Source organism: Mobula birostris, chromosome 21 (assembly GCF_030028105.1).
Source record: "Mobula birostris isolate sMobBir1 chromosome 21, sMobBir1.hap1, whole genome shotgun sequence".
NCBI lineage: Eukaryota > Metazoa > Chordata > Chondrichthyes > Myliobatiformes > Myliobatidae > Mobula > Mobula birostris.
In genome coordinates, this window is record NC_092390.1 from 56,577,022 (window position 1) to 56,592,220 (window position 15,199).

General features: G+C 40.6%; 1 protein-coding gene across 1 annotated transcript in view; it reads right to left on the bottom strand.

Moving 5' to 3' along the window:
- Window positions 1-14,999, bottom strand: part of LOC140185813 (G protein-coupled receptor kinase 5-like) — a 331,545-nt gene extending 316,546 nt beyond the window's left edge. Inside the window, exon 1 of the mRNA XM_072239529.1 lies at window positions 14,635-14,999. Coding sequence (XP_072095630.1) covers window positions 14,635-14,686 — 52 coding nt within the window. The 5' untranslated portion in view covers window positions 14,687-14,999. The remainder of the gene's footprint in view (window positions 1-14,634) is intronic.
- Between the last annotated feature and the right edge of the window lie 200 nt (window positions 15,000-15,199).

Consider the following 15,199-nt stretch of genomic DNA (forward strand, 5'->3'; position numbering starts at 1 on the left):
GCTGCCACATAACAACAAATGTCATGACATGCCGGTGATATTAAAACTGGTTCTAATTTTGACCATTTCTGAGTTTAACTTTTGGTCAGAAGCATCACCATTGCATCACAGGAAAGTCAATTAAGCCTGAATTTCATTGAGAATTTCTCCCCCACAGCATAATCCACAAGAAGTTTCAACTAACTGAATGCATTTCAATAATTTCAAAGTGACGGACAGCATCTATTATAGGTGAAACATTCATGGTAGCATTCAATCTCAGACTGTGGCTGGAAGAGGGAAACATTTAGAACTAAATTTACCAAAACGTGAACTCAAAAGTATGTCCAGAATGTGATAGATAGGAAATTGATCCTTCCTGGCTTTTGTGTTTAACCCTACCACTGCCCAAGTCCATTTCCCGGTGCGTAGACTAATGCCACATGTCAACAAGTAATAAGAACATCAATTGTTTCAATCCATTCCAAGGAGCTGCACTTCCCCTTTGGATTTACGTACATGCAGTGGCCACTTTATTAGGTACACTCTTACAGCTGATGTTAATCTGATCAGTCAATCATACGGCAGCAATTCAATGAACAAACACATGCAGACGTCGTCAAGAGTTCAGACCAAACATCAGACTGGGGAAGAATGACCTGAATGACTTTGGCCATGGAATGATTATTAGTGCCAGACGGGATGGTTTGAGAATCTTAAAAACTGCTGATGATCTGGGATTTTCACGCACAACAGTCTCTAGAGCTTACAGAGATCGCTGCAAGAAAATCCAGGAATCAAAATCTGAATCAGATTTAATATCACCAGCATATGTCGTGAAATTTGCTAATTTTACAGCAGCGGTACAATGAAATACATGATAAATAAATACAGAGAAAAAACTGAGTTAGATTAGGTATATATATGTCTAATAAATATATAAGTTAAAATAAGTAGTACAAAAATCCAGTGGGGAAAAAATACTTTGTTAATAAGAGAGGTCAGAGGAGAATGGCCAGACTGGTTCAAGGTGACAGGGAAGCAACAGTAACTCAACCATGTGTTACTACAGTGGTGTGCAGAAGAACATCACTGAATACACAACACATCAAATCGTGGAGTAGATGGGCCGCAGCAGCAGAAGACCCTGAACGCAGGAGGCATCTAATAAAAGTGGCCACTGAGTGTATATTTAAATTATTTCCTTCTGGATACTACAGACAACAAAGAAAACAAAGAAGCTAATTAAGGAAAGTTACATACAAAACAAAATAGGTCTACTAGATGCAATTTTTCCTATTCCAAATGTAAATTTATATTATAGTTTTGTGGACAAGGGCAATTTAAACAAGAAACAACACTTCAGTTGTTAGCTCTATTAGAGACAGCCAGCAGAATTTTCTTTCAGAGAGCAGTCAAAAACATTTATCAAAGCTAGGTTTATACTCACTGGAGTTTTCAAATATGTGACATAGTCTCATTTAAAGTACAAGATTCTGAGAAGAATTCACAGAGCAGATGCACAGAGGTCATTTCCTCTCTCTGGAGAATCTAGAACCAGGGGGCATAGTCTTAGAATAATCATTTACAGTACTATGCAAAAGTCTAAGGCGCATACCTATAGCTAGGGTGCCTAAGAATTTTGCACAGTCTGTAGTGTTTTTATGTATTGCACTTTACTGCTGCCACAAAAAAAATCATGACATATGTGAGTGATGATAAACCCAATTCTGATATGGGTCTCTACTGTGGACTGAGAGTGGGAAGGGGGCAGGGAGAGTAGAATCACGGTTGGGAAAAGGGGAAGGGGTAGAAGAGAGAACAGGAAGCACCAGAGAGACATTCTGTAATGATCAATAAACCAATTGCTTGGAATCAAATAACCTTGCTTGATGTCTCATGGCTTGGGCGCCTCCCCCCCCCCCACCTTATCACTCCTTCTGTGCCACCTGTCCCACACCCCTCCCATGATGCTTCACCCTTGCCATTCCCAACATCCTTTGCTCCTGTCAGATTTACAAACCCGCTCTCTACTCCACGGTGACAAATATAGTACTATACAAAAGTCTTCGGCTTCCTCGCTATATATATATATATATATATATATATATATATATATATATATATGTGCCTAAGACTTTTGCACAGTACTGTAGGTCAAACATGAGATGAAATTTCTTTGCTGAGTGACTTGTAAGTCATTGGAATTTTCCACAATAGGCATCTGTGGATACTCTGTTTTTTCATAGGTTCCGGATTAGGATCAATATTGGCATCAACTAATAGCAGTTTAAGCAATTAAGCCAGGGTACAACTGTGCACATCAGAGTTGAATACGGAGAACTGAAGATATTCAAGATATACTTTTGGATCAAGACCCAAATGCAAAATTTTTATTTATGAAAAGCATTCATCATATTCTAAACCCACAGTAAGCTGCCACAGGAATTCAGTCCTCCAATAAATTTGTCAGTCTGGCACTTGCATTTGCACCTGTAAGCCAAAGACACTGAGACCAAGTGATAAAATTGTTCCTATAATCCTGAATGACAACTCTCTGCAATGTTAGAGCACGTTTGTGTTGGGGGATCCCTCTTCCTCCAGTTGATAACTTGAACCAAAATACCAGCTGCCTGTTCAGCTGAATACACAATATACCAAAGCTGTTGTATTTAATTTATAAAGCAAAAGTGATTGTACATCAAAAGTAAGCACACGTGAACCTCCTGAGAATATGAAAGAATTTATATAAATGCAAATTATCCAAAGTTCAAAGTAAACTTATTATCAAAGTACATTTATGTCACCATATACAAATTTGAGATTCTTTATTTTTGCAAGCTTTCACAGTAAATACAAGAAACACAATAGATTCACTGAAACACCATACTCAACAGGACAGACAAACAACCAAGGTGCAAAAGTCAACAAACTGTGCCAATACAAAAAAGGAAGAAAAATAAATAATAACGGTAAGCAATCAACGTGGAGAACGTGAGGTGAAGGGTCCGTGAAAGTGAGTTCATAGTTTGTGGGAACAATTCAATGATTGGGTAGGTGAAGTTGAGTGAAGTTATTCCCTTTGGTTCGAGAGCCTGATAGTTGGGGGGGGGCGGAGGATAATAACTGCTCCTGAACCCAGTGGTGTGAGCCCTAAGGCTCCTGCATCTCCTTCCTGATGGCAGCAGTGAGAAGTTATCCATACCTCCTACAAACGTAAAAGTAGGATTCTGGAGTTCTCAAGATACTAAGTTGAAGGTGCCAGCAAAACTAAGTTCATAAGATCTGCCTTCACAGAGTAGAAATTTAAACTCTGACAGAAATCTGTTGAATTTGAATCCAACACCCTCCAATCCCAGGTGAATATATCCTCCTCCAGGTTAAAAATTAATATCCATATCAAAGGTTCAACTCTGACCAAATTTTTAAACACAAGCATTGGTGCCTTACTTCCATATCCAGCCTTGTTGAAAGACTGACCAACATCCCAACTCAACATCAAACAAGATAATTTCTCCTTATAACCTCATGATCCAATCAATGAACAGCAGATTCTTGTAACGGCCCTACTTTTGTCATTAGAGACCAATTATTTGGTTATTTTCCCCTGATACAGTTCTTTCATTTACCCTGAAGACACTGAGTTTCATCCCCGTGAACAGTCCGTAACCTGGATAGCTCGTACGTCAGAAATAAGTGTGTGAACTAGAATCCCAGGCAGCAGCAGATGTCTGCAGCCCCATAGCAGCTGGCAAACTTATCCGGCTTGCCTCCCAAATGCTCGTTCATATATATGTACGAAGGGCTGGACTGGCAGCTCAATTTTACAGAATACAGATACTTCAGCTGTGACCAAGGGACAGGTAAGTGAGGAGAAGGTGTAGCCTTATTTATTTAGTTTATTCATTGAGTTAAAGGTACAGTGTGGAATAGGCCCTTCTAGCCCAATGAGCTGCACTGCCCAGCAACCAATGATTTAACCCCTGGCCTAATCAGAGGACAATTTACAATGCCCAATTAACCCACCAACTGGTAGGTCTTTGGACTACAGGAAGAAATCGAAGCACCCATGCATTCACAGGGAGAAAGTACAAACTTTCTTACAGAGGACGTCGGGACCGAACCCCAAACTCTGAAGCCCTGAGCTGTAACAGTGTCATGCTAACCACTATGCTACCTTGGCAACAAGCATAATAGTAGTACTCAGAGATGACATTCGTGGAGGAGCGTTCAGTGACACCTTATGGGTAGAAATTAGATACAAGAAGGGGAGGGCCACTCCAGTACTGCTGTATTATAGACCCCCCCCCGCCCCACACACACACACACACACACACACACACACACACACACACACACACACACACACAATAGTCAGGAGAAATTAGAGGAGAAGATACATAGAGAAATTGCTCATAGTTCTAAAAATAATAAGCTTATATTAAAGTTCAAGGTAAATTTTATTATCAAAGTACATATATGTCACCATATACAACCCTGAGATTTATTTTCTTGTGGGCATACTCAGCAGATCTAGAGAATACTAGAATGGAAGATCAACCAGAGTGCAGAAGACAACAAACTGTGCAAATGCAAATATAAATAAATAGTAATAACTAATGAGTATGTGAGATACTGAGGTAAAGAGTCCTTAGGATGAGATCATCATTTGTTGGAATATTTCAATGATGGGGCAAGTGAGTGGAAGGGTTTCAGCCCGAGACATCACTGTACTCTTTTCCATCGATGCTGCCTGGGCTGCTGAGTTCCTCCAACGTTTTGTGTGTGTTACTCGGATTTCCAGCACCTGCAGATTTTCCCCTGTTTGTGAAGATATCTTCATCTGTTCAAGAACCTGATGGTTGAAGGGTAGTAACTGTTCCTGAACCTGGTGGTGGAACTGTTCCTGAACCTGGAATTAGTGGGAGATTTTAATTTCTCTGGTATTGACTGAGCCACCCAGTGTTAAGCACTTGAATGGAGTAGAATTGGTGAAATGTATCCAGGAAAGTTTTCAAGTCAATTTATAAAGGGCTGGATGCAATGCTAAACCTTCTCCTACAGAATGAGCCAGGGCAAGTAACTGAAGTGGCAGTCAGGGGGCACTTTGGCTCTATTGATCCAATTCTATTAGTTTTAAAATAGTGATGGAAAAGAATAGGACAGGTCCACAGGTTCGGGTCCTAAACTGGAGCAGGGTTAATTTTATGGGAATTGGGGAAGATCTAGCAGACATTGACTGGAAGAGCCTGTTTGAAGGGAAAAGAACAAATAGCAAATGAAAGGCTTTTCAGAGTGTGGCATCAAGATTCCAGGAGTAGCACATTTCTGTCAGGGTGACGGAAAATTTAGGGAACCTTGGCTGATGAGAGATGTTGAAGCTCTAGTCAAGAAAAAGAGGGAAGCATACATTGGGTCTGGAAGGTCAGGGATGAGTGAATTCCTTGATTAAAGGAATTTGAATGAAAGAATGAATTTGATGAATGAGTGTTTTTGATCTGCATAAAAAGGTTAAGACTACTCTTAAGACATAGACAGCTACGACGGACAACTCAGAGCATTGGGGTGGTGTGACTGACCAATGCCATCTCCCCCAAGTCATCTAAACTACTAATTACAAACATAGGTGATCAATGTCAGCATCCTCTCCAAGTCCAAGATTGAGACTTTGATCACCTTAACCAATTCCACTGGGTGGGAATTAAAAGATTAAAGATTAACATTATTTGTCACACATATATCAAAATATCAAAACATGCAGCGAGGTGTGCCATTTGTGTCAACGACCAACACAGTCCAAGGACGTGCTGTCGGCAGCCTGCCATGCTTCTCGCATGCCCACAATTCACTAACCCTAACCCGGAGGCAGCCCACACGATCACGGGGAGAACATCCAAACTATTTAGGACAACAGCGGGAATTGAACCCTGATTCTGACACTATAAGGCATGATGCCAACTGCCGTGCAATCGTACCACCTGTGGTTGCCAGCAAACTCCCACCATCGACACTCAGCTCAAAACCTGACTGTGGCAATACGTTCGAGGCGGCACAGGAAATCCTTTGGAACATCTCTCCTTGAAAGGTAACATATGTCTCCCTCTAAAAGTGTAACATCCCCACCAGTTCCTGGGAAACCTTGGCCAATATTACTCAGGAGAGGAAGCATCCAGGAATGGGCTGAGTGCTTTGAGCATCTACAATATGATCACTCAAAAGTCACACAGAAAAAGCAGAAAGTGTGCACAACGTATGTAACAACCTTTCCTACTGAGCATCTCTTTATGCACCTGCAGGTTCTCTGTTCAACCTATTAGTCAATCCATAGCAGGTGGTAGTGCTACAGCAGAGAGTCTTTCTGCTTCACAGCTCCAGCAACCTTGTTCAATCTTGGGCCCCGGTGCTGTCTTTGTGGAGTCCGCACGTTCTCCCTGTAACAAGTTATTTACCCCTGGGTGTTCCAGTTACCTTCCACATCCCAAAATTTATAGGTTGGTAGGTTAATTTGTAGATGCAGATTACCACTAGTGAACCTAGAAGGTACAGAAGCCTCAGGACTCAGTCAGGTTCAGGAACAGCTACTACCCCTCAACCATCAGGATCGTGAACCAAAGGGGATAACTTCACTCAACTTCCCTTGCACCATCAATGAAACCTATGAACTCACCTTCTTCAGCTCTTCATCTCGTGTGCTCAATATTTATTGCCTATTTATTATAATTTCTTCTTTTTGCATTTGCACAGTTCATTGCCTTCTGCACTCTGGTTGAACACTCTAGTTGGGCACTGATTGATTTCATTGATTCTGTTATGGTTATTGTTCTATAGATAAGTTGGTTGGAGCATGAGTGTGGAGTTGATGGGTACGCAAGAGGAAAAAAGTTGCAGGGGGATTGGGATTGATGAGCTTAGTTTTAGAGACAGCAAGAAACTGAAGGGGCTTAACAACCTCCTGCTTCGTCATAAGGAATTTTTTTTTTGAAGTATGAGAATCCACTGAACTGGAGTGAAAGCAAGTCATTGTTAACCCTAGGGGAATGACTAAGAAGAAGATCTACCACACGAGTTACACCTTCAAAAATGTCAGCAGGTTAGTCAGACTCAATGTACTCTTCACAAATCCAGAACAATTGCTGTAATTAACTGATGCTTGTCTAAGTGCTCAGTCACTCTGTCTCTGATCAAACCAATTTCCTCATAACTGGCAGGTCCTTCGTTGCCTGTTTTTCCACTAAAGTCTTCATAAAAAAATCAGACATGGATCAGTGTCGTCCTTAAGTTTTATTAATTACAGTAACTTAGCGGAGAGGTGCTGGTTTATGGAAATGAGCAGTTGGTTCTACAACAGACTAGAAACACTTCCCCTAAAAAAATCAATGAGACAGCAGTATTTCTCTACTGTCTGAATCATAGTCATTAACTTTAAATTCACGCATGTTACCATCTCAGAGGACCTGTCCTGGACCCATAATATAAATGCAATTGCAAAGAAAGGACAACAGCATCTCTACTTCCGTAGGACTCTGGAGATTCAGCATGACATCAAAGACCTTGGCAAGTTTCTATAGATGCATCGTGGAGAGTTACATCACGGCCTGGTATAGCAACACCAATACCATTGGGAAAATCCTACAAAAGGTCCAGTGCATCATGGGCAAAGCCTTCCCAACCATTGAGAACATCTACATGAAACACTGTCATAGGAAAGCAGAAGCCATCATAAAAGATCCTCACCACCCAGGCCATGCTCTTTTCTCATTGCTGTTATCGGTTAGAAGGTACAGGAGCCTCAGGACTCACAGCACCAGGTTCAGGAACAGTTACTACCCTTCAACCATCAGACTCTTGAACAAAACCTGTTTCCGTGCTGTAATTGTCATATGGTTAAAAGGGAATAACTACACTTATCTATTGAGATAGGACCATAAGATATAGGAGCGGATGTAGGCCATTCAGCCCATCAAGTCTGCTCTGCCATTCAATCATGGGCCGATCCAATTCTTCCAGTCATCTCCACTCCCTTGCCTTCTCCCCATACCCTTTGATGCCCTGGCTAATCAAGAACCTATCTATCTCTACCTTGAATGCACACATTGATTTGGCCTCCACAGCTGCTCGTGGAAACACATTCCACAGATTTACCACCCTCTGACTAAAGTAATTTCTCTGCATCTCTGTTCTAAATGGACATCCTTCATTCCTGAAGTCGTGCCCTCTTGTCCTAGAGTCCCCTACCATGGGAAATAACTTTGCCATATCTAATCTGTTCTAACCTTCCCACAACCAATGATCTCACTTTAAGGACTCGATATCTTGTTATTTCACGTTCTCATTATTTATTGCTATTTATTTATATTTGCATTTGCACAGTTTGTTATCTTCTGCACTCTGGTTGATCTTTCATTGATCCTGTTATCGTTACTATTCTATAGATTTGCTGAGCATGCCCGCAGGAGAAAGAATTTCAGAGTTGTATGTGATGACATATATGTACTCAGATAGTAAAATTTAATTTGAACTTTGAAATGATTAGCATATACTGTCATTTCCAGGCTCCGCGAACACAGAACAAGTATCAACTTGATTCAAAACATCAAGAAAAAGTTATAGAATGGAAGATCGATTCAAATTGTATTCAAGGATCAAATTGATAAATTAGAAATTAGACATCCCAATAGCTCATATAAAACTTGAATTATAAGTATCAAAATCATAAATTACATGTTAATTGAATGTATTTGTTATTTTATAATGAAATAACTTGCTCTCAGCTCACATCACCATCTCAGACTAAGACCATGACAATTCTGAAAGATACATTGAAAAATATTCTCAAGACCCTTGAGGCACCATCAACACACTAATCTAGAGACACAGTGAACTATATGATTAAACAAAACCCTATTCCAGTGTCTCTCCAATCTTTCTACAAATACTGTTAAATCATGCTGGAAATAGAAAATAATATCAGTTATTAACTCATTTATATCTCTCATATAGAAGAGAAAATACACTATATACAGTGGTTCTGTTTAAATAAATGTGTCACATGTTATCTTGGTCCCATTTTAATTACAAATTAAGATGTTACATACAGTGCATGCAAAAGTTTGTGCACCCCTGTCAAAATTTCTGTTACTGTGAATAGCTAAGCAAGTAAAAGATGAACTGATTTCCAAAAGGTATAAGGTTAATGACGACACATTTCTTTAATATTTTAAGCAAGAACACTTTTTTATTTCCATCTTTTACAGTTCCAAAATAACAAAAAAGGAAAAGGGCCTGAAGCAAAAGTTTGGGCACCTGCATGGCAGTACTTAGTAACACCCCCTTTGGCAAGTATCACAGCTTGTAAATGCTTTTTGTAGAAAATCTGTGGATAGACCTCAAAAGAGCAGTGCATGTAAGACGGCCCAAGAACCTCACAGAACTAGAAGCCTTTTGCAAGGAAGAATAGGCAAAAATCCCCCAAACAAGAATTGAAAGACTTAGCTGGCTGCAAAAAGTGTTTACAAGCTGGGACACTTGCCAAAGGGGGTGATACTAAGTACTGCCATGCAGGGTGCCCAAACTTTTGCTTTGGGCCCTTTTCCTTTTTTGTTATTTTGCAACTGTAAAAGAGGGAAATAAAAAAGTTTTCTTGTTTAAAATATTAAAGAAATGTGTCATCTTTAACTTTATGCCTTTTGGAAATCAGTTCATCTTTTACTCGCTTAGCTATTCACAGTAACAGAAATTTTGACCAGGGCTGCCCAAACTTTTGCATGCCACTGTACATGACACAAACATGGATCTTTAGGGAAATGATTAAAAGAGCAGTGAAGCGGTAGTATAATGTTACAAAGTTCAGTAATTATGCTGTCCAATATAAATAACTCCATTACAATTAAAAACATAAGGCATTGCATAAATAGTACCTTCAGAAGGTTTCTAAACCAACAAACTTAAATGTTTGGTTTTGATCAGTAAGTTCAATAGGAAGTTACAACTTCCAGTGACACTTGCTTTACGGTGGGAAAGAAGGGTAACCAGAAAAAAAATATAGGCATTCTCCACCAAGTGAATTTATAATGTCTGAAAGCAGGTCACTGTGACTAATTACAAACTTCAAATCCTATTTTGGATAAAGAAACATATTCAGATTGAGATATCAAAGCCTGGAGATTTGAGGCAGTTAACTGCCAAGCCACGCACGAGTGAATGAAAGAGAAATTTTTCTATTTGTACAAAAGACTTACTGCATTCAATAAGCTTTATGCTAATTATTTTGGCCAAATGTTACCAAGTAAATTATGCAAAATTATGCAAAAATCAAATCAGCTGCATTAAAAATCTAGTTCTGCTTCCAAACTAGATGAGTTGCCAAACCAAATGCCTGGATATTGATGTTTCAACTTGAAAGAAGCCACTATACTCCTAGGTCAAATACAAGTACCATCTGCCAAAGGTATTTTTCTAATATGTCTTTTCTTTAGTGTTCAGCAAGTTAACAAAAAGGAAAGTAACACAAAAACAATAGTTTCATTATGGCAGTGTGAGGTAATGGTGGGGGGGGGTGAATGGGAGTGCACCAAAAGTCAGCAGATAACCTCACAATAGGAGGATGTCCCTTTAGAAGAGAGATAGGAGGAATCCCTTTAGCCAGAGGGTAGTGAATTGGGTGAATTCATTGCCACAAATGGCCGTGGATGCCACATCATTGGGTATATTTCAAACAGAGGTTGACAGGTTCTTTGTTAGCAAGGGCCTTAAAGGCTACAGGGAGAAGGCAGGAGAATGGGGTTGGGAAGGAAAATAAATCAGCCATGATGGAGTGGGAGAGCAGGACCCAATGGGCCAAATGGCCCTAATTTGCTCCTATGTCTTATGGTCATGGTTACTGCTTTTGGAGATACTTGAGGCATAAAACAATTTGCTCTAACGGCCCTTGCCTTGCCTTCTCCACATGACCTTTGATGCCCTGACTAACTAAGAAACTATCAATCACGGTGCAAGCACTAGTCATGACTGATATTTAAGAATCCAAATTAATTCCAGCCTGAAAAATCACAGCATACCAAAATATAGTTTGAATTTCTTAAAAATGTCATCTTCATAAATTAGTTTGTGATTGTTTTTAAATAACAATGCAATAGCTGAACAAAAATCTAATGAGTGGGAAGCGCAGAATCAAATATCGCTGTGATGATTGTACATTCTGGTACCAATTGTTTGGCGACAATAAAGTATAAAGTATAAAGTATAAAATCTGTGTTGAGACCTAAGGCACAGTGTGAAGTCTGGTAGGTTGCTCCTGAGGGCATGTTGTAATTAGGAAACACAATAACTTCATGAACTATGCATGAGAAAGTGCACTCTCAGAGCTTGAGACTGCACACCTCAATATTCAAAGGTTTCATAAATTAGATTGTACATTATGTATAAGATTATAAGACACAGGAGCAGAATTAGGCCATTCAGCCCATTGAGTCTGCTCCATCTTCCGTCATGGGTGATTTATAATCCTTCTCAACCCCATTCACCTCCCCGTAATCTTTGGTACCCTGACTAATCAAGAACCCATAGACCTCAGCTTTAAATATACCCAGTGACTTAGCCTCCACAGCCATCTGTGGCGATGAATTCCACAGATACACCACCGTCTGGCAAAAGAAATTCTTCCTCATTTTTTTTCTAAATAGATGTCCATCTATTCTGAAGCCGTGCCCTCTGGTCCTAGAATCTCCCACTATAGGAACATAAAATACATTCTTACCAACATGTTTCAGCAAGAGAACCCTGATTGCAGAAGGGCCTGATTCACATAAATATAGACTTTTTTCCATTCTACAAGTGATACTTTAGTGATTATAATTCCTATCCTTTCACACATACATACAGAAAGAGAAGACTTTACTCAACAGGCAGGAAATCTCTCCTCCCTGATGGTAGTAATGAGAAGACAGTACGTCCCAGAAGGTGGGGGTGGGATGGTCCTATGGATGGAATTCTGTCTGGTCCACAACTATAAAATCCCCAAGATCTTCTTTTTTCCATATTCCATAACAGAGTTGGCCTGAATAATTTGACTCACACGCATAAAAAGGTTTCCTACTTCAATGAATATCTCACCAACCCTCTGCTCCACCAAAACTTTTCTCCTGCAATGCTAATTATTTCTGGGAAAGGTTTCCACAGTTGCAACTTGTGTGTGTCACCCAGTGATAGAATTTAGGCAGCAGAGGACTCAAAACCGTAAGACCCAGGAGCTGAATCGGGCCGTTCGGCCCATCAAAACCTCCTACTAACGGCATGGGAGGAGAACAAATTTGGTAGGATTGGTGTAAAAATAGATGATTAGTGATCAGTATCGTTTCAAAGAGTTGAAGGGCCTGTTTCTATGCTGTATGATTCTATTGTTTCTGCATCCTATTAAGGATTCTAAATAGTATCGTCCATCCATCTTTCCTTTTAATATAGAAATGCTTGTAATATAATTCCCGCCGCTGCATATGAGGAGTTCTCCCCGTGACCGCGTGGGTTTTCTCCGGGCGCTCCGGTTTCCTCCCACAGTCCGGTGAGACGTACCGGTTGGTAGGTTCATCAGTCATTGTAAATTGCCGTGATTAGGCTAGGATTAAATCGGGAGATTGCTGGACGGAGTGGTTTGAGGGACCGGAAAGGTTTACACTGCGCTGTATCTCAATAAATTTAAAAAAATACTCCAGTAGAATACTTTTACACTATATAACGACTTTCCATGGAGGCAAAACAATGATATATTTGCATGGATACAACGCACTGTATTAATATGGATACAATTTAATATTGTATATAGCCCTGGAAGCAATAAATGCATCACCGCCGTATGCCGAACAATTTATTTCACTTACTTTCCAAAGTATAATCGTTTAACTATTTCTCAATATAATATTTTATGTAATATGACATAATGTAAGTGAAATCACGTCCAGAAATGCTACGGTGGAATCACTATTTTCTACGTGGAACAAACAAAAAAAAAATGAAGATTATATTAAGGAGAGTAGGGGCTGAAATCCGACAACCTGTACTCCGAACTGACCGCACATCGTGTTTTTTTTTACTTGTATACCTGCCGCATGCAAATACAATGTAATATTCACGCTGTCGCTTATAACGCTGCAAAAGCAGAAACGTGCGTAAAAGCTCCCGTCCCTCCGGTCTCCATCGCAGCTTCCGGAGACCTGTGCCATCTAACGTCAGATACAGAAAATGTAATGTGCTAAAATGTGTGAATAAAAAACGTAACAGACGGGCTTTTCTTCTTCGGCAACTCGGGTTCTGCTCACGCCAATTATTTCCTGTCCAATCTTAGATACACAAAGCTCTACGTATTTACAAATAGCGAAAAAAAAGACATTCAGACGAAGGGATGTACAAAAAACCTCCTCAATATTCACATAAAAATGTTGTACTTTCACGCAAATGTTCATATCTCAAGGCCAGATCACACTGAAAGGGAAATAACTGCAAATCGTTTAACCATCGTCCCATTCAGAATTACATACAATATCTTGAATTTTTTTTAAAAAATCTTTACATCTCAGACACAGCAGCTGACGCCAATTTAGATTTGCCTGACGCTTCACTTTTTTAAAATCTATTTTTTTGGAACCCACCAATATGCAGCCCAGCAACTCCCGTCACTTGATTTTTTAAAAATCCACTCAGAAAGCGGCTAGGTGAGACAGAAAGCCCAAGGGTGACGTCCATCACTAGGTGAACGTGATGTACAGATTTCAATGCAAGTAAACCACTTCGCGGCTCACAGACGTACTGCATCTCGTTAAATAAGTAAATCTGTGTTGTTTTAGAAGTCAGTGCAAATATAAATCTTTTTTTTTGTAAACCACTCACATTATGGCAATGACCTTTCTTCTCCCACTAACACCTTTTCAACAAAACGGTAAACCGGTTTAATTCGGAACATGCATGCAGTGCAGAAAGCCAAGCGGGAGCTTCATCGTCCGAATATCCAATTATCAGCCTTTTGAACTGTCCAGCAAATCGATCATTTCCCCACGTAGATAATTCACCCATATCTCTATTCACGGTGAAGGCTACATTCACACAATCACATATGCCAGCGGAGAAAATATTTCCACTGGCGATATCGCCCGCCGGATGAAAGATGTCAGGGTCTTTCTTAGCACTGAAGCCCTCCTGAAGCACGATCCGCAAGAAAGATTCTCACACTGCGAAACCAGAACGTGATGCCCATGTACAACATTTCAGTCCAAACAAAAGCTCACAGAGCAACCCCCCCCCCATCTCTACCTAAAAGATGATTAAAAACGGAGTGAACGGGGTATTTATTGGGGTGGGGGTGGGGGGTACACACCACGAATGTTTGTTTTGAATAAAAACCAGCCATTGCTGGAAATGCCAGCCTGTCTGCTATTAGCACTAGAAGCTCGCACAGTGAAACATTTACATCTAACCAGGAAATCCCTCAGCTCCTCAACAAGTCATGAAAAAACAGTGCATTTCAGCTCTTGGTTGCAACAGTAATTCATTTGCTGGCGTTTCTCTTATCCATTCCAGTTTTTTTTTCTCTCTCTCTCTGTCTCTCACCCCCAAATGTACACCAAAAACCCTCCCAACATCCCCCAGGCTGCTGTTCATTCTCGTTACCTTCTCTGGCTTTTAACAGGACCGTGTTGGCCACTATATTCTCCAGCTCCATTGACCTGCAGAGATATGTGGCTCAGGAAAAGAAAAGCTCTTCTGCTTCTGACAGCTTCTGTGTTTCTAAGGTTGCTCGCCGAGCTGGACTTTCTGTCTGGGGCTTCCCCTCGGCGTGTCTCCGCTGTATCGGAGACAGCGAACGCACCGGGACATCACACACAACACTCAACACACACACACACACATACACACACATATACACTCACACACACACACTCACACACACACTCTCTCACACACACACACAACACACAGAGACAGAGACTGCGAACGACTCGCCGCCGAACGAAACTCCTTCCTGATGCTGGGCTCCTGCCGGGGTTGTGGTACCCTCCCGTCCTGCAGGGGGAGCTTTAAACGCAAAGCCTACGTTTCCTCTGCGCAGCTGCTGCCTCCCGCGGCTCAATGGGAGCTGTAGTCCCTAAGTTACCAAGATTTCTTGCACCGGTAAACGCACGAAACAACAGTAGGACGTACTCAACCGTCTTGCTAACTATTTATTAGTGTATAC